Source organism: Abrus precatorius, unplaced genomic scaffold (assembly GCF_003935025.1).
Source record: "Abrus precatorius isolate BTA unplaced genomic scaffold, Abrus_2018 Scaffold10, whole genome shotgun sequence".
Lineage (NCBI taxonomy): Eukaryota > Viridiplantae > Streptophyta > Magnoliopsida > Fabales > Fabaceae > Abrus > Abrus precatorius.
This window is the reverse complement of record NW_020874292.1, coordinates 23,827,099-23,849,730: the sequence shown is the minus strand read 5'-3', so window position 1 is coordinate 23,849,730 and position 22,632 is coordinate 23,827,099. Positions and strand designations below refer to the sequence as shown.

General features: G+C 30.7%; 3 protein-coding genes across 8 annotated transcripts; 2 read left to right on the top strand and 1 right to left on the bottom strand.

Moving 5' to 3' along the window:
• The first annotated feature begins 3,782 nt into the window (after positions 1-3,782).
• LOC113853167 lies at positions 3,783-7,417 on the top strand. Of its 2 annotated transcripts, none has more exons than XM_027483654.1 (3): positions 3,783-3,867; positions 6,288-6,446; positions 7,059-7,417. In XM_027483654.1, exons 1-3 carry the CDS (start codon positions 3,856-3,858, stop codon positions 7,308-7,310), a joined length of 423 nt encoding a protein of 140 aa, XP_027339455.1. In that variant the 5' UTR covers positions 3,783-3,855; the 3' UTR covers positions 7,311-7,417. The 2 variants fall into 2 exon arrangements, with proteins under 2 accessions (XP_027339455.1, XP_027339456.1); XM_027483655.1 differs by having other exon boundaries at positions 7,024-7,166.
• A 7,720-nt stretch (positions 7,418-15,137) lies between these two features.
• Positions 15,138-17,928, top strand: LOC113874987 (protein NUCLEAR FUSION DEFECTIVE 6, chloroplastic/mitochondrial-like). Of its 5 annotated transcripts, none has more exons than XR_003506130.1 (4): positions 15,138-15,325; positions 15,401-15,522; positions 16,571-16,641; positions 17,556-17,928. XR_003506130.1 is itself a non-coding variant. In XM_027513387.1 (3 exons), exons 1-3 carry the CDS (start codon positions 15,183-15,185, stop codon positions 17,561-17,563), a joined length of 273 nt encoding a protein of 90 aa, XP_027369188.1. In that variant the 5' UTR covers positions 15,138-15,182; the 3' UTR covers positions 17,564-17,928. The 5 variants fall into 5 exon arrangements, 3 of the variants coding, with proteins under 3 accessions (XP_027369188.1, XP_027369180.1, XP_027369167.1); XR_003506127.1 differs by lacking the exon at positions 17,556-17,928 and adding an exon at positions 17,327-17,473; XM_027513387.1 differs by lacking the exon at positions 16,571-16,641.
• Positions 17,929-20,034: 2,106 nt separating this feature from the next.
• On the bottom strand, positions 20,035-21,925 carry LOC113874981 (uncharacterized protein At4g28440-like). Its single transcript, XM_027513351.1, has 2 exons — positions 21,608-21,925; positions 20,035-20,310 (listed from the first exon to the last, which is right to left on the bottom strand). The coding sequence occupies exons 1-2, from the start codon at positions 21,852-21,854 to the stop codon at positions 20,120-20,122; spliced, it is 438 nt and encodes a 145-aa protein (XP_027369152.1). The 5' UTR covers positions 21,855-21,925; the 3' UTR covers positions 20,035-20,119.
• Positions 21,926-22,632: the final 707 nt, after the last annotated feature.

Sequence of the window (22,632 nt, the reverse complement as noted above, 5' to 3'; positions counted from 1 at the left end):
TACACACATATATTGTTTAATTTATTTCAACGAGAGTTTACTCAATTCTAGCTTGTTACATATCACAGAGGATTGAAACATCTCATTTGATTGAATATGTCATTACTAACGTCAATAAACAAAGATAATGGATAGTTACATTCAATCATTCCTCAACTACTATATATTGATCTTGTAAAAAGTTTGAAACATTTGACATACTTTGTTGTTATGCTTTGAAAGTGTTTAAAGCCAATGATATAAAGGTTATGCTTGAGAAATACATATTTAAGAGGTGGACAACACAAGGCCGTTGTTGAATTATTTATAATGTAAACGGAAAAGGTGGAAGGAGATTATAAACTTAGTACTACATGCAAATACTGACACCTAGTATGTAAAATGATTAGGTTGGTCTCTGATGTATCTAGTTCAAAAAAATATTGTCAATTAGTTGATGACAATATTAATACTTTAATTAATCAAATTGCAAAACTTTGCTTACAAACATAAGAAATGACAAGAATAGGGATAATGGTATAATTATGATCAATAATCATGGTATACAACCTAAGGAATTCAAGCAATGACTAACCATCAAGAGGAAATGGTGTAAAAGATTCAAAGGTTATGTTAAACTACAAGCCAAAAAAAAAAAGGAAGAACAAAACTCCAACTTTAGGTCAATCAATACTTTAGATACTTTTTTATAATGACTTGTAATATCAATTAATACATGCATTTTAACTTCCTTATTATAACCATATCATATTTCACTATAATTACATGTTTTAGGAATATCAACTAATATTCTATGATTTGTTTAAAGTACATTGTTTGGCACCTTCATGATTCCCCTCACACATTATCAATCAATTAAGTTTCACGAATTTGTTGACCATAAGATTATTCAACTTAACTTTACATCAAATCAATTGCCTTTTTTTTTCTTTTCATCCATTCTTGTTCGTAATGTCTCTTCTTATATCTTTTCTTATTTTGTAGGGACAACTTGATGATACTAATGCTTCAATCCTTAATCAAATTTGATTACGTAACTGTCAGAACTTCTTTTGCTTCGAAGCTAAATATGTATTTATTAACTCTTTTTTTGTATAAGATGTAAGTTGAAAAAATTATGTAGTCAAGTGTATTTGGCCCACCTTGCATACTGCTTGTATTTGCATAATGATCAGATTTTCTGTTATATTCGCTTAAACAAATCTTGTTTCGTTGGATTATTTTTAAGATAGTTTAAGTGAACACTAATTTCGCTTAAACGAACGACTCACTTAAGCAAATGTCAATATCTAAAACCAATGCTCTTTGTTCTAAATTTTTTTAAGAATAATAAAAATGGCTTATAATAGCTTAAGCGAAAAATGATTCGCTTAAGTAATTCATGAGTTGCTTAAGCAAGATGTAGGACAGAATATATGACTCTCTATCTTATTTTCACTTAAGTTTAATTATTTTTACTTGAAAGGGCTTAAACGAAATGAAATTAACTTAAAAAAATTGTTTAAACAAAATATATTTAAAGTTACTTCTCATTTAGACACGTTTTACACATCATCAAGCGTGAACTACTTAAGCAAATATAAAGAATTTTTACTTAAATAAATCAATTTTTATTTTAAAAAATACATATACTATAATTCTTGATAAAAATGCCGAAGATAGAAATTAAACAAAAAAAATTATCGTATAAGAATAGCAGTGAGAAGTAGGGAGGACACTCATGAGCCACGTAGCAATAATCGTGACAAATAAAAAAAAAGTAAAGTTATCATCTTAGTCCAACGTTTATTAGACGGCATACAAGTACCGACATCACCTCACTCCTGTCAGGTTCCTATTTATTATTATTCTATTATTTCTTTTTTTCTTTTGTTTTTTCAATAGAAATTCTTTTATTTTTATTTACATTTAAAAAAATAATAAATATTTTAATTATTTAAATTTACATATTATACCTGTAAAATTAATAAATGACATAGAAGATCTATATAGTGATAATTTAAACATTGAAACTATTCTATCATTTAAATTTATTTTCATCATAATTGATATTATTTTGTTATGATTCACATTACTTAATATTTTTTAGAATTTTGAAATAAAAGCTTAAAAATAGATAGAGTAAGTGTATGCTTAATAATAATTGTTTATTTTTTAAACTATCTTTAAAAAATTTACACAAATAAATAATTATTTTAAGAAAATAAACTAATATGAAAAGTCCTAGGTATTCCTCTTACTTTAAGAACTAAATTAATATCAATTATATTTTATAAACACTATGTTTTTCTTTTCTAAATTGACTTGTGATGTGATTTTGATTTAAGTAAAAGAACAGGAAGTGAGGAAATATGAGAATGTCCATGATTCAAATGTCCTCGTCAGAAAAGACAAGGGACAATTCCTGTACAAAAATTAATCTCGAACAGTGTACAAAGTAGAAACACTATAAAAAAATAAAAATTAAAACGAAGATATAGTGATGTAGAAGCTTACAAGAGAACTCTGACCATTCAAATATATTTTGTTATCCTCTTTTAACATAATTTTATTAATGCTAAAAATAATTTGAAGGGAGATAAGGCATATACATAATCATTCACCTCACCAATAAAATTTTTTATTGTAGCCATGTCCATTTCCACGGTCATGATTTGGTCACCAGATAACGAATATGGTGTTAATTTTTCGGTACAAAGGATAGGGTTGGTATTATTAATTTGTCCATGATTTATAAATTAAGAAAAGAACAAGAAGTAGATCATCTAAAATAACAATAATTAAAAGGACTAATCTGTCCTATTATTTATTCAAATGACGAAATAACTAGAGCGGTGAGAAGCAAGATTTCCAGGCTAATACCAACCTCTATTTTGGATTAAGTAGTTTGATAATTTTTTTATAACTACTTTTTGATAAAACTTAAAACTTGGTGTGTTTTTTTTCACCTAGGTGTAGCAAAATAAACAAATATGAAGATTGAAGAAACTTAACGCTTGATGTTATTATAAACAAAGCGTAGCAGAGACATTTATAGTTTCTGTAAACGGTGCTTGTCTTGCTTTAAATTTTATAGAAACTTAAAATGCAAAGAACAACAGGTAGAAACATTATAGTAAACAAATTTCACTTCCGTGTAATATTGAACATAAACTTTACTTGCGTGTTGCCATAAGCAACCACTGATTACAACATTGAAGTAACTTGTTCGACGTTGTTGACCTGTGACTTGGGTGCTTCTTCACCAATCAATGGCGACAGAAACTTCTTAATAAATCCATCACTTTTACTAATTACTAATTAAGCCAAACAACGCATAGATCATATAATCTTCCCAACCGTTTTGATATCTACTTCTCCACCAAATTCAAAAGCTAAATGCCCCTCTAAAGAATAACAACACGTCTCTTCTATCACGTATCAATTAATAAAGCCCTTTACTTTTGTTCTTCACTGATAGTTTTTGAAGTGCTCTTGCCTAAGAAATTTAAAATATGGCGCTAAATTAAAGATAAAGTCATTATTCTAATTATATGTTACTCTTTTTGTTATTATTGTATCTTCTTCTCTAATGTTTATTTTGGGGCATTATTTTCCTTCAATTCTTTGCTTTGATTTTACTTATCAAAATTTGGATTCTTGGGGTAAAAAAAATGTTTAGCTCAAGTAAAGTTCAGCAGGTCAAGTGGGACCAGACTCTTAAATGTCTGATGTTTAAGGAAGAATTCTAGTTAGGAGACACGTAAATTCACCATTGGTTTCCCCCAAAACATTTTTTTTTTTACTTTTATTTTGCTGTGTTTTCTCTGTGATCATCATTTTCCCATCAACTTCTCAGGGGAGGGCAGAGAAGCCATGGTTGCAGAGGTAATAATTTCATGCTTTGCTTGTATTTTTTGCATACATAAGAACAAAGATACTCTCACATTGCGCCTTCTTTCTCCATTTTTTCTATGGTATTCAGCACCTCTTGTCCCCATCTACTACCTTTTCCAGCTGGTTTATCAGTTGTTTCACTGTTTTGTCAATGAAAGATCAAGACATTTTTTGGGGTCTGTTCAATGCGATTGATCCATGAATGTCAGTATGTTTGGACTGTTTAGTGTTTAAACTGAAATCAATGGAATTGAAACTGAATCTTTTTTGTGCCTCTTGTTTTGCTCACTGTGAGTCCTTATGTTATAAGCCTTATGCAATGTTCTTTCCCCAGTTGATTTCCTGCATTAAATAAGAATTAGTTCATAAGGCACAGATTTTAGGTTGTTCTATCTTGTTAAATTATTGGCATTCTTGAATGTCAGATTTTATGAAATGTGAGTTGAATTCTTGCTATTATGTTAGTTATTGTTTCTAGGATTTGTCATGCTTAGGGAATAGTTTTGTGTAAGTAATCTTGCATGTCATATATGTATGTAGAATTTGTATTTTCCAAATGGACTGGTATGAAGTAAAGATAACCTTGTCTATCGATGTGTATAGAATTTGAATTTTCCAGATGGACTGACACAAAGAAAAGATCCCATAAGTGTCTTTAGTTAGGACCATAAAGTTAGTGGTTGCTGCACCGGTAGTCACACGATTTAACCTTTCATTAAAACCACCAAAGTTTGTTCTCCGAACTTAATTGTAAGAATGTAACTTGAACTGATACATCAGTCGTAATTATATCAACATGTCCCTTTTAATGTACAGAAAACATGGTAAAATTTACCGGTCCCCTCTCAGGATGTTAATTAATTGATAATTTTAGTAGCTAAAAAGTTATAGCCAGGAAAGCGAAAGATCAAAGTGTTCGTTTTGAGCATACCGTGCCATATGTAGATGGTGTAGTAGCAGTCTCAGTGGAACAATTATATGTACTAGCATCCATCTCATTTTGACTTACTATTCTTTATACTTTATATTGAATATTGATGATGTTAAGTAATAAGTCTAAGTGAGTTGCACATGAAGTGGGGCAGATCTAAAAGCAGGAGGGAACAAATTAAGAAATAGTTAATGTACAGCAGGAGTGAGAAATATATCTGAAATATCTGGAGAAATGAGTTCATACAAACCACTGAATCATAAGATTGCATGTTTAAACTTCTGCTGAACACCAATCATTTGCTAACTATACCGACAGTCTAATCTCCATCACTTCTTCCCTCCCTTATTTTCCTTAATAATTTCAAGATAATTTTCTTTTAGAAACCTCATTTAGGTAAAATGCTGGTGGAAAAACTAGTGTAACTGGGAGAAACAAACACTTAAATTGGCTGTACAAACGATTAGCCTTGTAAAAAACATTTGAAGGTTTTGTTGTGAAGATTCTTTAAATGAGTATAGGAACTAGGATTAATTTGTGACGCAATTTACTGAGATGGAAACTAAAAGTAGATTCCAGCTATTCAGAACGAGTTCCCTGAATCTTGGAATCTAGAAACAAATATCTTGCCGACTTGCCCCCCAGTATTTAGTTCTTTTGATGGATATACTTTATTAAAAAAGTCTTCAGGGTTTTGGAAATTAATTTTAGGACAACACGGTTTGAAAATCGCTTCTTTCCTCACATCCATAAAAGGGAAGAGTTGTATCATCCTTATTAGCTGAGCTAGATTCTTAGAGCAAAGAATAGTTACTTCTACCTAAAGGAGGATAGTAATAGAATTTCAACAGTGTTAGAATGTGAGACAGCTTCGCTTGACACACAACACTTACTGAACAGTGGCAGCAATGGTACCTTCCATACTGCACTGCTTTCATCACTATAACTTCTCCAATTCAGTACAGCTTTTTTCTTTCCCGATATTGTTTTTTTAGGTCAATTAACATCAATCTTTTTTCCTTTTCATAATTAGAAAAAAGCCCATTCTCACCCAAATCGTGTTTGTAAAGAGGATCTCTTTTGACTTTTTGAATGTTTTTGTTCAGATGCCCTACCCGTTTTGTTATTCTTTCTTTCAATGAGGAGAATGCGATAGCCATTATCTTTACTAAGATCAGTTTGATCCATATTCTGGAATTGAAATAATTCGGTATGATGAAAAAAGTGTATAACTTAATAGGTGTTATTTGTATTTATAATATTCATTGCGTGATTTTGAATGTTGCAAAAGAGGAGGTATCACATTTTATTCATCATAACTTTTAAATTTCACCTTGTTCTTTTGAATAATCTTGTAATTAAGGCATTGGTGTTTTTTGGACATGCATATATGTCTGTTGAAATTATTATGCAACTTTTCATTCGCACTTATTCAAACAAGATGAAAGTATTCAGTGTTGCTACTGTTATCTCTTCTCAGAATGATGACATGCCAATTGGATGGCCACTTGGGCTTGGCTTCTTGAGTATGAGACTTAGGATTGTGGATTCCCTTCCAGGAGCTTCAGTGGTACCATACCAATTGGACGTGCCATCCACCAGTTTCTCTTCATTTTCATCCTCTAACCTTGATACTGAGGTGTTCCTTTTCTTTTTCCTTTCTCACTGTTGGTCTGATATTATGCTTTACTCCTCATTGCCATTGAATGAATATCACTTAGGAACAAAAAAGAATATTATTTGCTAACATCATAGGCTTTGTATTTCATGTCCAACTGTCCTAGGTATGTGTGTACAAATGAAACTATTAACATCTTAATTTCTAGGACATAATAGCATCCCTTTTAGTAGTGGAAAGGAATCCTGTGAAACTCAATTGTTGCTCTTGCCATCAGCATTACTAAACAAATTTTCTGTATTCTTATGGTTATTATTCCTTCAGCAGCTAGTATTCTTAATTAGACATTTTTCTCTTACTTTCCTCTTTAAAAGATATTTAAAGAAGGAAAAAAAATCAGTCGTGCAGATGTCATAATATTAATGGAAAGAGTATATAATCCAAAAACATGGAAAAAAATTTCTAACATCTTACTATAATAATGGCTTAAAACTTCTTGAAAATGTATATAAAATAGATCACATCATAGACCATGAAAGTTACTCTTTTTATGAACCAATAAAAATTAGAAGCTTGTAAACTTCACATATGCTTACAGTTTATTCTACTGCCCTCTTCTGTTGCAACAACCAGTCGACGGCATCATTCTTCCAAGACAACAGTGTATCGCTTGCGCAGCTAATTGGAATTAGAGCAGGTGACAGAGGACGCTTGTACTTCCCAAACTCATTAAAGTTTGAAGAGAGGGAGAAGAAATTAACAAAAGGTTCTACTTCTAATGCCTCTAAAGTACAAGGAGTGGATATGTCTCGAGTTGTTTGCATACCCATGCTACTTGATACCTTTCTAAAGATTAGAAAGAGTAAGAAGAGCTCAAGGAACTAGTTACGTGGTTGTACCGTTCACAGTGTATGAATTCTTAATTCTGTTGTTGCTCATAGTCAAAATTCACCAATGATTTCGAGTTATTTCTACCAGTTTTTCTTACAAGACCCGTTATAACTTCCCCAAGTTTGTTGAAACTTTGTTCTATTTCATACTATGGGAATATAATAAAAGAATGTTACTAGTATTTTCTCACTAGAATCCAAGATTAATTGCATTTTCCTATCTCCATTTGTGCTATTTGTGGTCCAACCATTTAAATTGTTGTTACTCGGAAAATTATACATACCCAAGCAAACTATCCTAATAAATTCTGGTGCCTGAAAAATCATAGCAACCAGCTGTGTAAAATTATGCAAGACACGATAAAGTATAATTGAAGTCGATTTTGGAGTGTTGCAAGTGAATTTGTGGGGTCGGGTCAGGAATCTAACATATACGACTTCATATACGTCATGAAAAATTAGTCAAATAAGCGCAAGAGTCAAAATATGGAAGCTACTTCCCATTCCCATACAAGAAAGTACGTGCATGACCCACTTCGATATATTAACTGCTGCGATGACGCAGTACACCTAACGGCATAAGTCTCACAGCCTGTTATAAAATGCAAAATGTTTATACCCTGGTGCATGTATATAAAAAAGGATAAAAAGTAAATTAAGATTAAAAATAATAATATATAATATTATATATAGTGTTAATTTTTAATTGTTCAAATAATGATTAAAAATAATGTGGTTTCAAAATTTTAGGTAGATAGGAAAATAGAATTGGATTCGGAATAAATTACTAGTAATTTTGCTAGTAAATACTATTACACGGCTCCAACTCTATTTAGCGGATAATTCTCGTCTATTATTTTTTTAACTAGTCATTGAGTCCAACTGTAATTTTCATCTCCATTTAAGAGGAAAATAGAAATTTTTAAAAATTAAAATATCAGTTTTTGAGTATAAATAATTAATGAGACAAAAAATAGAAACTAAATAAAATTTCAATTTTAAATTATAATATAAAAGGAAATTTTTATTTTTAAAAAATTAGATATTGTTTTAAATAATTAATAAATTAACATTTTAAAAATAAAAATTATTAAATAATGATAAACTCGCATTATTAAAAGAAGGGTCTAATGCAAATTGTCCTCAATTCCCAAAAAAAAAATTTAAATTTATAATGTAAAAGTTAACATCTTGATATTTTATTTTAGTGACAATTTTACTTTAATAAAAAAATTTCCTTTCTAATAAATAGTAAATGACTATTGAAACAAATAAACTTGTAATCCTTAAGCAAGATTCATTTTTATAATTTAATTTCTATAGATTAAAAATATTATATATCAATCTTTATATAAATTTTTTTTTAATTTCATCTTTACTATAACAATATGTTATAATAACATCAATTATTTTCTTGACAAATTGTAATTCAACTTGTCATATTTAAATTATCTTTTAATCCTTTTTATAAGATTATTTTGTAATTTCATCCCTATAGGTTAAAAATATTGTATATCAATCTTTATGCAAAAAAATTATTTTTTATTTTGTCTATGTTGTTGTAGTGACATTTTCATATTAATGTCAAGTGACATTTTTGTATCATCTTTAAGAGAGTATTTCAGATTTTTCAAATAAGCCTCATATTTTGCTTCATATTTGTTCATATCTAGTTTCATGTCTTAATTCGTTTTTATATGAGCATCACCTTCAACATTTTCATCTCCAATATTACCACTTATCTACATTATTATAATCTTATCATAATTCTTGTTTTCTCTTCCATCATCCATATCCCAATATTTGAAATATCAACCATGTCCTTAAGTCGTATCTAAAGTAAAGAATTTTCTTCTTCTTTATCATTGGTACATTTGTGACGCCATTAATTTATCATTTGATTTGTGTAATCATTTATAACAAAGAAATGACAAATAAATGAATTTCTTTACACTTATAACTTGAAAACTTTAAAAAAATTTAAACTTTCACTTTATTTATCAAATTGTAAAAATACAAAGATATTCATAGTGAGGTGAGATAAATATTTACTTTTCATTATAACTTGTTAAACAAATTTACATTTGCTCAGTAAGAAAATATACATATATTGACTTTTATTTAGATACAAAAGTTTAATATTTATAGATAAAAATAAATAAATTAAGACTTCATTTACGTAATTATGAAATCAAAATAATCTAAGTCCTAATGAGTCCTCTTTTTCCACACAACAACCTGGAGATGTAGTCCTAGACATCATCCTCAAACTGGCCATCTATCTCTTCTACCTCTTCCGGTGTTGGGTCTTCATCACAGAAATCTCCAGCATCTGCAATGACTTTTGTGCCAATAATATGTTCTCAGGTAAAAGTAACTAACATTCTCTTATGATCGTGGTTGTGGAAGGTGTACACATAATTCACAGCATCTGGTGTCTGGACTGTTCCTCTCTATATATATAGACTAAGGGTGTGGTGGATCCTACCACTAATAGAGTATGAAAAAGAGACAATATATTCTATTGTAATCTCTAAAGTAAAAATGTCTCCAAATCCATTTTCATTATCTATCACAAATTTATAGTGAAAAACTCATTGTCATTCCCTAAATATATAATTTAGCCTACTCTTTACAGTCCACTCTATCAATCTAATGGGTCTCTATGAAGTAGTCATCCTTATTTCCTGAAAATATTAGTGGGGATGAATTCTCTACTCACCACTAAATCATAATCAAAATACAAATATGAATTTTCACATTATCAAACTCAATACAATACACATCAATAATATCATAACTCATGCATCAATCATGCAATGCAATCTGTCAATCTATCCTATACGCACACCCTCGTGCAACGTGATCACAATCAATCGTTGTCTCCAACATTTCATGAGGTATTACACATATAGGTAAATGATTGTCAGTTAGTCCATGTGTACAAATACAACGTACACAATAACGGGCCCTTAACAAAGGTATAGTTAAGAGTCTAGTTAGGAAACAAGTATAAGGACTGTGATGCTTATGCTTTCATCAATTTATGCATAATCACTATGAATAACATTCACCACCCTCATTTACCCTAGATTTTCAAAATCATTTCTGAATTCTATACGCCAATGTATCTCTGTAATCATTCATATTAATTCCTTTCATCACTTGTTACTGATAATACATTTTTCTCCATTCAATTTTTATCATTCGGTTAAATAAATCGTGCCTAAGGTCACAAACATCAGAACTTAGTCCAAGTCATATATTTTAAACAAATACAGTTTAGTCATTCAATATCAACCAAACATGCATCACCAAATTTAACTAATATCAAAATTCTAATTTAAACAAATATTCATGAAATAAATAAATGCAATATATCACATATTCATAAGCACAAACTATATTCAACGTTTTAACAATGGGATAAAGCTATCCTTACCTCGATAAGATGATTTGTAAAAAGATTCATGGAAGATATCGTCAAAAGATCAAGTTCTTCCTATATCTTTCAAAATGGAACACTTTTGAGAAGGAAGAAAATAGAGAAATAGAAGTAAGATTAGAAGATTGAGTTTCAAAGAATTTACTTGGAATCAAGTAGAATAGATGTTGGGCTAGTTCAAAGTTTAAGGGAGTTTTATCTAGAAAAGGGAAGAGAGATATCAGAGAGAATAGTGAGAAGAAGTTACTTGTCTTGTAATGCAAGTTTAGAACTTTGAATTTCATTACGTGGGCAGACTCTCATCTTAACGAGTCATTCTCGCCCGAGCAAGAACACTAGACATAAATTTTTACACAAGTTTCTAATAATTTTTTCTTAGCAAGATTTGGTCTAGAGAACTCTCACTTTCTCCTGTTGCTATTGAATAAAAGTTGAGTTTTTTCTCCATTCATTCTTTTCACAATTCTGTCCATTTCCTTTTCTTTATTTTATTTTACTTTTTTACCATAAAACCAACAACTCTAAATTGTTGTGCCATTTTATTTGCTACCTTATGTGTCTTGCAGACTTGGCTATGAGGAAGATGATTGGTTTAGGTAAGCAATATGATAGTCTCTATTACATGTCTCCTTTATAAAAGATACATGTCTCTTATCAAGTTTCTCAATTCTCAAATTTAGGGCATATATGTCTCGGACACCTATCACTACCTTTTCTTAAATTAATTTCTCTATTGTTGCCTTCTAATAATAATACTTCTTTTAACAATAATTGTAATATTTGTCCTATGGCTAAACAAACTAGACTTCCTTTTCTTGTAAGTTCAATATCAACTCATGCTCCTTTTGACTTGTTACATTATGATATTTGGAGCCCTCATAAAGTTTTTGCACATTCACAGGAACATTTATTTCTTATTGTCATGGATGACTTTACAATATGCACGTGGATATTTCTTATGCAAAACAAATATGAAATTCAAAAAATCCTATAATCTTTCATTAATTTTGCTTATAATTAGTTTCAAGCATATGTCAAAGCTATTAGGATGGCCAATGGTTTAGAGTTTATGTCTATGAGAAATTATTTTCAAACTTAAAATTGAGTACCAGCGCACATGTGTTTACATCATGCAGCAAAATGGTGTTATAGAATGCAAACATTGCCATATTTTAAATGTGGCACATGCATTACTTTTTTCAATCTCATCTATCTCTTACTTTTTGGAGTAAGTGTGTGTTAACTGTTATTTACCTCAAAAATCACTTGCCATCACCGTTATTATCTAATAAGTCACCCTTTAAATTACTATACAATCGTCAACCATCTCTTAATCATTTAAAAGCTTTCAGTTGTCTATGTTATGTAACAGTTGTTCATCCTACTCATGAATTTGATTCTGGTGCTAAACATTGCATTTTTATTAGATACCCTACTAGCAAAAAATATTACAAAGTATATGATCTTGAAACTACAAAAATTTTCATCAGTCGTGATGTAAAATTTTGTAAAGACAATTTTCCTTTAATTTCAAATATTCAAACTCCTATCTCTATGCTACCTTATCCTTCTTTTGACATTACCAAAAGCTATGCCACTACTACAATTTCATCCAATCAATCTCAACCAAATCAATCACCTAACATCCAAGAGCCCACTTCTCGAGAACCTACCATATATTTTGAGCCTTCATCCTCCAACATCTTCCACTCCCCCAAATAAAATGATCTCTTCATGATAAGGAACCTCCAACATGGCATAAAGACTACATATTGTCTGCACAAGTCAATACATCTAACTTAAAGACAAGTTTTGCATCAGGTGCACAATATCCTTTTCCTCACTACTTTTCATACTCTAGTCTTTCATATGTCCATTGTGCTTTTCTAGATCACAAGCCATAAAGAACCTAACTCATAAGATCAAGCTATCCTTGATCCATATTAGCATGAAGCAATAAAAATAAAATTAGAAGCATTACAACAAAATAATACATGGAGTTTGGTTTCTCTCCCTATTGGTCACAAACCTATAGGTTGTTAATGGGTTTACAAAACAAAATATAAATTTGATGACACAATTGAACGTTACAAGGCACGTCTTGTTGCTAAGGGATACACCCCAAGTTAAAGGCATTGATTATCAAGAAACATTTTTTCTTACTACCAAACTCACTACACTTCATTATCTTCTAACAGTTATTGCTACTTGCAATTGGTTAATCCACCAATTAGACGTACAGAATACTTTTCTTCATGGTGACTTAAAGGAGATGATACATGGAGCCTCCACTTGATCTTTGCCAACAGGAGAAGAACATTATATGTCAGCTTAACAAATCACTTTATGGACTTAAACAAGCATCAAGAAATTGGTTTTCCATATTTTCAAATACCAGTTAGCAGGTTGGTTACCAACAATCAAAGGTTGATTACTCTCTTTTCACCAAATCTTAAGGTACTTCATTTACTGCAATCCTTATTTATATGGATGACATACTTCTTAACAAGAAATGAAGTTTGTTAAAGAATTTCTTCATAAGTACTTTTGTATAATAGATCTTGAAATTTTGAAATATTTTTAGGTACTGAGTCGTCCCAATCCTAGATATGTAGTTTTATGTCTAAAAAAAAAATATGCTTTAGATATATTGGTAAGATTCAGGACTCGTTGGTGCACATCTAGACAAGTTTCCAATGAAACAAAACTTGAAACTCACTTCCGTAGATGAGCCTTTGTTGAATGATTCAACTAAATATAAAAAGACTTGTTGGTAGACTAGTTTACTTTAGTGTGATACAACCTGACATTGTTTTTTATGTTCTTACATTGAGTCAATTTATGCATGATCCTTGAAAACTTCATTGGGATGCTACTATGAGAATTCTAAGATAAATCAAAGGTACTCCTACTCAAGGCTTATTGTTTCCATCAACCAATAATCTTACCTTGAAAGCTTTTTACTATTCAAATTGGGGAGATTGTAGTGGCATAAGAAGGTCAGTTACAAGTTATTGCATTTTTCTTGGAGATTCTCTCATCTTATGGAAATCCAAGAAACAAGCCAGTATCTGTAAATCATCAACAGAAGCCGAACACAGAGCTATGACTAATACTAGTTTAGAGCTAACTTGGTTATGTTAAATATTACTAGATCTAAAAGTGTAGCAAACAACACCTACATAATTATTTTGTGACAATAAGACAACTTTATACATTACAGCAAATCCTATTTTTCATGAGCGTAAGAAATATATTGAAATAGATTGTCACATTGTTCAAGAGAAAGTATAAGCTGGAATGATCAATCCATCTTACGTACCAAACTCACTTTCAATTGGCAGATAAATTTACAAAGGCTTTGAAAAATGACCTGTTTATAACGTTGCACAACAAGTTGGGAGTTGATGACTTTCACTCTCCAACTTGAGGAGAAGTATTACAAAATATTGTGTAATATATGGTTTTAATTTTGTATAAATTTTTCATATTATATATATATATATAGTTTCCTAAAATAGTTTTAGTCAGATTCCCCTGACATGGATCACGTAATCCAAGCCTTAGAATAGGATTGTTTATTTGTTACATGTATGTATATGATTCCCTGTCATCAAAGAATAACACAAAGTAAATAATTCAACAAATCATTTGTATTATTCTTATTGTTGTTTTTCAACTAAAAAAAAAGTTAACTTATATGATAAAGTTGAATATCGTGAATTAAAAAGGTACGAAAAAAATATAAAACTTATTTAAAAAATTTAGAATACTTTTATGAAGATGATGAAAAAATATTATCTAGGAGAAAAATTTGATGTTAATACAACATATCGTAATAAAAGAGACAATTTAAAATGAATTTTCATATAAAGACTAATATAAATTTTTCTATCGTGATTGTTATAATACTTGTAAACTTTAAAGAATACTCTCTATAAATTAATGATTGTAATTTTTATAATATTTTAGAGATTAAGTAATATTTATAATTTTTTTAAATAAACTACTAACTTTATTATATATTATTTTAAAATTAACAATAATAATTGTTATACATATGAGAAAGTATAGAATGTCATCTTGATTTATAAGGCACCGGAGAAATTATTATTATTTTATTTATAAGAACTAAATTTAAAAAAAAATCTTGAATAGAAATTAAAATTTTTTATCAATAAGTATTTAACCTGTAAAAGGGATTGCTAGATTTTTAAGTAGTTTGTCTCGCCATTGACGAGTGAAAGAAGAAGTGTCGAAAGAAAGGGAAATATGTAGGCCCATGAAGTCCAATAAAAAGAGATTCGAAGCCCACAACTCCTGATGAAAAATATGAACGAAAAAAAATTGTAAAAAAGAAATAGCAAAACCCCCCAAACAAAATCCAAAACCCCTCAGTCACACGGGTGGTATTTCCTTACGATGTCCGCCGCCAGGTGTTTGCTGCGCTCCGCAGCCTCCAGAGCAGCCGGTGCGGCGAATCTGGCTGCCGGAGCTAGGCCGAGACCCACTCGATCTCCGTTTCGGCTCCCAAAGCAAACCTCAATCTCAAATCGCGCTTTCAGGTAACGGCGTTCAACATTTCTCTATCACATTTTCCCGAATTTTTTTTCAATTTGATTAAAAAAATTGGGGTATAGGTTGCCGGTAGAAGCGAGTTGCTGCGTTGAATCGATGCTTCCTTATCACAGTGCCACCGCTTCCGCATTGCTGAATTCAATGCTCTCTGTTTCTCGCCACTCCTACGGTTGGACCCCTGAAGGTATTCCCCTCTTTTCTCTTTTCTTCTCCGTTTAATTTCATGTCATTTTTTTGGTTTGCTTGTTTCCTTTGATTATGTAATTGAGCGTTTATGTGCACGGCTTTTTCTTCATGAGCTAAATTTATGGAATGCGAGCATTGGATTCTGAAATGAAATGTTATTGTAACTTATATTATATAGGATTTGATTGTTAATGAGTCCGGAACATTTTAAACGTTTTACTGGGGTCAAGTTTTCTAATCGTGAGCTTTACCTTATTCGAAGGAAGATTTTCTTTCTAGAATCTAAAGGGTGAAAGTTTTTTTGTTTATGTCATCGTGACTTCTGTAATAATAAACAAGGTTTCTTAGCCGAATGCAATGGATTATACATAATTTTTCAGATCATCAATGTTTCTAGATAAAAAATAATGTTGTCTTGTCCGCACAATCTTTTTCTTCTTTTCTTTTTAACTTTTATCCTTTCTAGATGGGTAGGGAAGGCTTGTGTGAATAACCTATTTCGGGTGAAAATGTTGGGTGATATGGCCAGCTATTTTTGCTGTTCAAACATTTCCTTTTTTTCGTTAGGCTCTCTCTCTTGCTCTCACAATGAAAGGATGTATATTTTTTCCTCTTTGTAGGGCAAGAGAAGACTAGATGAAGATCAAGCATCAAAGATGGTGTCACATGGATTTGTTTCAAATTTTGGGTTTTGAAGCATTGAGAACTTGTCTTCTGTAGATTAGTAAGAGGATGAGAGTTCTAAATTGAATGTAAAATGAGATACTGAACACCATATCTCATAAAAACTATTGTGGGGCTATGGTGCAATTTAATTGTATTTCTTTGTAGTTCCCCAGTTATTTTAATTTTTCTGCATCAACTTTTCACAACAAAGAACTTTCACTTTGAGTAAACGAGCGATTCTCCTCTCTCTCTCTCAAGGGGTATTATGGATTGTCTCATTTAGTGCATACCATTTTTTAAAATGCCTAGACCTCTATATAAATTAACTTTCGCTTAGAGATAATCATATGAGATCATACTGATTGATTGTATTCACTCAGATTGCAATGATGATGTATGATGCATGACAGAGGGTTCGAGCAAGGTTTTATGTAGATGCACTCTAAAAAAGGTGGTTAAGTAATTTTTTATTTTTTTTTTGGATTTTAAATTATTCATGTACACTCTAACACCGAACAAGCATTTGCTGAGAGTACAGAAATGAATTAGCAAACAAACAATTAGAATCCACTTTTATAATTACATATTAATATTGATTTCTAAATACTTTTTTTGTATATATACTGTATCATTTTGGTTTATTACTTTGAATTTGCTGAATTTATTATTCGGTGTATGTGTAGAATGGGAGTGTTCATGCGTACAACTTAAGAACATCGATTAATCACCTTTTAATATGTTTATGCAAACTATCACAACCATTAAGGATCCGTAGAATTTTAAACTAACCTCAATGCAGCGTCAGATCTATGTGTCTCATGGTGTAAATTTTCTACTTTACTTTTCTGCATTCAGAAAACCATTATTATGATGTTGCATTGTCAAACTTAAGATTCAAATTGTTTGCTAAATGTCACCACAGAATTGTAGTTCTTGTTGACTAAGATACTATTAATAATCTTGCGTGAAATCCCTGATGACTGCTGGTCTGTAAGCACATGATTTGGAATTTTTAAAATTGAGCATGTGCTTGTAAAATGGGCAATGCGTTGAAATGGCATATTTCTTTTTATTCTGCTTTGGATTTCGACTTTCTTTGCAACACTTTATTTTGACTTGGCTGTTTTCTTGTTTAGGGTCGTGATCATTTGCTCTTTGGCTTTAGGCTTGGGGACTAGCCATGTAATGTTTCGAAATTTCCATTTGCTGTGGATTTATGTTTTGTATTTAAATGATTTGCATTTTATAATTTACTACTATACATTAGTATGATTATTAATTATCTTGGCCTTTTGTATCCGATTTTTGTGCGGCAGTGGTGTATAGATTGGAATTTTCTTAAATTATTTTCTTTTTGAATTCTAGATGGATGATTGCTGTTTGTGGGTGCGGTGCATCTGCGCGTACTTTCTATGGATTTCAGTTTACTTTATTAGTCCCGCTTAGAGAATTTTCTCCTTGGTTGAATATGAAAACTCGCAAGACTTAAAACTGTACAAGCATCCGGAGCTGGTATCATGCTTAGGTATGATTGTTATTTTATTTCAAACATCCTTGCAACAATTCTATACTTGCGAATTACAATGATTTATTTCACCCTGTTCTTGGAAATGGTTTACTACACGAGTGTACCACTCGTTACCCTGATTGTCAATGTTTATACAAGCGTGCTTTAGACCAATCTCAGTAACTACTACAGATTAGCACAATCAATTAAGAAGTCAACCGATTATTTGGATGGAGACGAGGACCCTTCGTTGCAATTGGCTTCCAGAAACTTATGTCAGAAAGTGGATTATTTTTATAGGGAATAGTACTATGCTAATATGCGCGAGAACGAAATGGAACACATCAGATTATCCTAAATATATTTAGACCGATGAAATTCGAGACCATAAAAATGATTTGCAGTATCTCTCTTTTTTCTGGGCAACCTGCGACATTCAAATGTTTACCTTGCTTTACCAATGTTTTGGATCAACCTGTTGTCCCTTTATATGCCTTTACCAAATTCTTTATATCAAATGGTGCAAGATCGTGATGCGTAAATGCCAGACTCCTTAATATAGGCAAGCGCATAATATATTAATATGTTAACAAAGTTTTAACATTCGCTATTCATATTAAAAGAAAAAAAGCTTTGTTATATCTTTGTAATAATCTTTTTTGTACTTTATGAAGCAAGCATTAAATAAAGAAACTGTATGCATTTATTACTTTAAAAATATAAAACTTTGAAATACTCTTTATCAATTAAAAATGAAAAGGATCTATCAAAAATTGAAGGTAAATTTTAAAATTATTCATTTAAAAAGCGTGTCCTTTAGTTTAAGGTTAAAACTCGTTGCGACTTTTATTTTTTGTCAAAACAATGACCGAGACATTGCTTGTCGGTGCGTCTAATCATTTTTACCAAATATTGCCCACCTTTATTTGTGTGTTGTCCGTATGTTAGATAATCTTTTGCAGCATTACATTATTCAATTTTAAAAGAATTTTGGATGCTACATAATAAGATTTATGTATTTCAGGCGCAACTTGGAGATTAAAGAAGCTTTGAAATTTTCTAATTGATGTAAAGAAAGTTGATTTTAAAAAAAAAGGAACAAGTGACATATAAACCAGGAAAAGCAACGGACAAGTTTGAAGCCGCAGCTCTTGCCAGTTCATATTGTGGCTCGCTGGTTGATGTACCGTAATCAGTAAGGTGAGTTAGCGTTCATATTCCGTGTTTTTCATTTTTGCTTAAGCAAATTATTTTTTGCTTAAGCAAAAATGTAAAAATAACGACACATAAGAGTTATATTCGTGCCAAAAAATGAGAGGATCCCAATCTATTATTCTGTAAGTGAAAGGTGCAATTTCTTTATTATTTTAAAAATTAATAATAATCTTTTTTTAAATAAACCATTAACCTCGTTACGTATCATAGCATAAAATACTTTTATTTTAGAGTACACGATAAAATTTATTTTTTCTGCTTCTATGATAAATTAAATGTATAATTAAAATCTATTAAAACTATAAAATAATGTAAATTTTACTATTTTTTTATTTTTAAATTATTATTTTTAATAAAATTTAATCAATAATAATTAAAAATACGTTGAAAAGAGTATGCAACCTTTTTCTTGGATGAAATAAAAGTTCATTTTTTCAGGTAGCTGGTAGGGCTTTAAACCAATACAAACCGACTTCTAATCTTGTCTAACGAATTCATAAGAACTTAATTTTCTTTCTTGCTCATGTACTTGAGAAGTTTATCCTTAACTGCTGCTTAACGAGTCAAACTCAAGACACTAATGTAGAAATAACTTTATTATCATCAGTCATTCAGCCCCACCCATGATGTCGAAATTACTTCAATTGTGGAGCAGGCAACGAAATATTAAATTTGTAAGTGTGAAAGATTTTGGAGTTTCATTTGCAATATCGAATTTATGAACTATTTAATGATTTAAACCCAAAAATTTTTAGGACTTTTTTTCTTAATCGAGCCGAAGACAAATATAAGGTTCAAATCACTACATTCACGTAAAAACAATTCATTCATGTGTCTATAATTCGTTCATATGCATTCATGTATGGCTAGGAGTTATAATAACATTGCATGTAAATCAAAACAAAAATAAATTGCAAGTCAATGCACAAGAAAATGCAGGGAAATAATATTAACATTACTTTTCTTAAGTTCAATGGATACAATTGCTGATAAAGATAAGATAATAGCAAATCTTGATCGCTTTGACACAACATTGTTCAAGTGGCACCAACTTAATCCTAATGATGTCAAATATGTCTAAGGGGAAATACGGGCTAATAAAGTGAGAATGTATACCAACCGATTCATCACTAGTTAAGTTTTACCTTGAGAGTATCCATTGCACCATAAACAAATCATAAAGCTATCTTTGCACTCTCCTACGCAACTATTCTTCAACCACGTTCACCAATTCATATTCAACCAAAGATAGGTTGTTATCCTCTTTAACTACAAACTTGGCAGGTTCAGTAACCTCAATGCGCCCCCATTTGTCAACTGCCAGCCTCATTGATCCCTTAAACATGTCAATCTTTGCATTTCGAAGAACAACTGTAGTTCCAGCCTTCATTAAGTCAACTGTACAGAAATAAAAAAGGACATATCATCACATAAATAAAGCATAATATATATCTTCTGCCTGTACATATATCAATACCCGTTTTACCTATCAATGGAAATAGATCCAAAGTAATTTTAATTAGAAAAAATCAACGAAAACTTTACTCCATAAAAACCTGACAACAATGCATTTCCCAAGGGACAAATGCTTGTACATATCTCATATGACCTATTATTAGGTTTTGCTCATTGAAGTATGAAAGAATGAGAAAAGGGAGTAAAAACAAGCAGTACATAAATATCCTGTCTATGTGCATCCTATTTTCACAATCCTGCTCCCATTCTCTCATTTTTCCTGACGTCTAAAGGAGCTGTCACCATTTTCTAACTCCCAAGATCCTATACTACAAAAATTAAAAAGACTTGTTTGTAAACGCTGATAACTAACAAGAATGAGAAGATATTCAAGAATGTGGATCTTGAAAAGTACAAAACCAACATTAAGGTGATGCTCATTAGTGTAGATAGAGAGTAAAATATAAGCCTAAGTCCACATGTTTCACAAAGAAACAAAAATTAATCCCGTAATAAAAGGCTGATGAAAGGGGCATTCCTGGTTATTCAATCCCATGAATATTACAAATCTTAAAATAACTAGAGAGATCATAACAAAAAGTTAAACCCAAGTAACAATATTTAAATAATTACAAAAACGAGTATGTACTAAAATCTTTGTTAAAAGTAGTTTAGATTTGGAATACAAAATAAGACACCTTTCTTTCTATCACAAAACACATGAAATGGAACCATGTTACCACTCTCCAATTACCATAATCACACTTTCATCATCGCAATAAAGCGATTCTATGCTGGTTAACACCTTGTACTGACGGAATCAAATCTCCTGGATTAATATCATTAAAGCAGAAGAAGCTTATACATTGAGGATGAATCAAAATAAGTACGATTAAGGCATCACGTAATCCAACCAAAAAAATTTGGGAATGAAGGCTTATACATCGAGTAAGAAACACTAGAATAACTCACCATCATGCATTATTGAAGACGAAACACCTTCCCATTCCCAAATGCATCAATGAAAATGAAACAGTGCTAAAGGTACAGAACGAACAAACAACCGCAATCTTACAAAAGCCAGAACAATGCAGATCGTAAAAAGAAAACCCCAAATGAAAAACTCAAAATTGAGACAAATAGAACAGTGCCCGCGTGAAAAGTATTGGTTTTTAAAAATGGGAAAGTAAAAAAACATAAAAAGAAATGATTTTGCAAAAGTGGGTAGGTGAAATTGAACCTTGTTCATTGCGAGCGGTGAAGATGATGGTGGCTGTGTCATCACCGATGAGGCACTCGGCGATGAGAGTGGGACGAAGGTTGTTGGATGAAGAGGGTCTTCCTTTGTGTAAGACAGTGTTGGAAGATAAAACCTTAGCGACCAAAGTGTGACCGTTGGTACCAGGTTTCAGTTGATCCACTTTTGTGAACACAGGTTTCCTCTTCGCCGGTTTGTTCCCTTCTTGCTGATTCGAATTCGATGCCATTGAATTTTGATCTCAATCACTCTTCTCCTTTTCTACTGTTCTTTCTTAACACAACACAAGCCCTCCCTCTCCCAGATTGATGGATTTCTTTAAAATTTTGCAAAACCATGTGTTCCAATTTTGCTCAACATATGAAGCGACACGTCGTTTGCCTCCCAATCGTCAAACGTCACGTGACATTTAAAACCAGCGTTTCTAGGATTACTCGGTTTCTTTTTATAATAAGATAAATATCATTTATAGAATTGTAAAATAAATTTATTTTTTTGCTCATTAACTTATGTGCTTAGTGTATAAGTGGCTATTTTAATATTTTTAAAAAAATTAATCATTAAAATATTATTATTTTAAAATAAATTTCTTGTTTAAGATTTTTTTTTCACGTTACTGTAAATTTTACATCTTATTATTTTTAAAGAGGTTCGCATTTGGAAAAAATTTACACATTAAAATGATAATTTTTTAAAAAAATTTGTATACTAAAGACAAAACTCGAGGAATTATTTATTTATATATATATATATATATATGAGATTTATAAATTATATATATTAAAATATAAATTTTTAAAAAATTATGAAAATATGGGATCCAAAAATTATTAGTAGCAATTTTTAGTGTAGGTAGTGACAGAATAACAAAATTTAAAAAAAAATTAAAATTGTTTGTGATTATTTTTTTTATAAAATTTATTAACAAATCATAAAAATTCAAAACTCTCCCATGGTAATTTTTTAAATTTAAAAAAAAATAAAATAAAAAATAGCTATAATAAAAA

What these genes read in the sequence shown, in the direction of transcription:
- LOC113853167 (XM_027483654.1), top strand. An exon ending in CCTCTAACCTTGATACTGAG is followed by an intron (nt 6,447 to 7,058) that starts GTGTTCCTTTTC and finishes TGCAACAACCAG; the next exon opens with TCGACGGCATCATTCTTCCA.
- LOC113874987 (XM_027513366.1), top strand. Translation starts at nt 15,183, where the DNA reads ATGTCCGCCGCCAGGTGTTTGCTGCGCTCCGCAGCCTCCAGAGCAGCC. An exon ending in ATCTCAAATCGCGCTTTCAG is followed by an intron (nt 15,326 to 15,400) that starts GTAACGGCGTTC and finishes ATTGGGGTATAG; the next exon opens with GTTGCCGGTAGAAGCGAGTT. An exon ending in CTACGGTTGGACCCCTGAAG is followed by an intron (nt 15,523 to 16,144) that starts GTATTCCCCTCT and finishes TCCTCTTTGTAG; the next exon opens with GGCAAGAGAAGACTAGATGA.
- LOC113874981 (XM_027513351.1), bottom strand. Translation starts at nt 21,854, where the DNA reads ATGGCATCGAATTCGAATCAGCAAGAAGGGAACAAACCGGCGAAGAGG. An exon ending in CACCGCTCGCAATGAACAAG is followed by an intron (nt 20,311 to 21,607) that starts GTTCAATTTCAC and finishes ATTTCTGTACAG; the next exon opens with TTGACTTAATGAAGGCTGGA.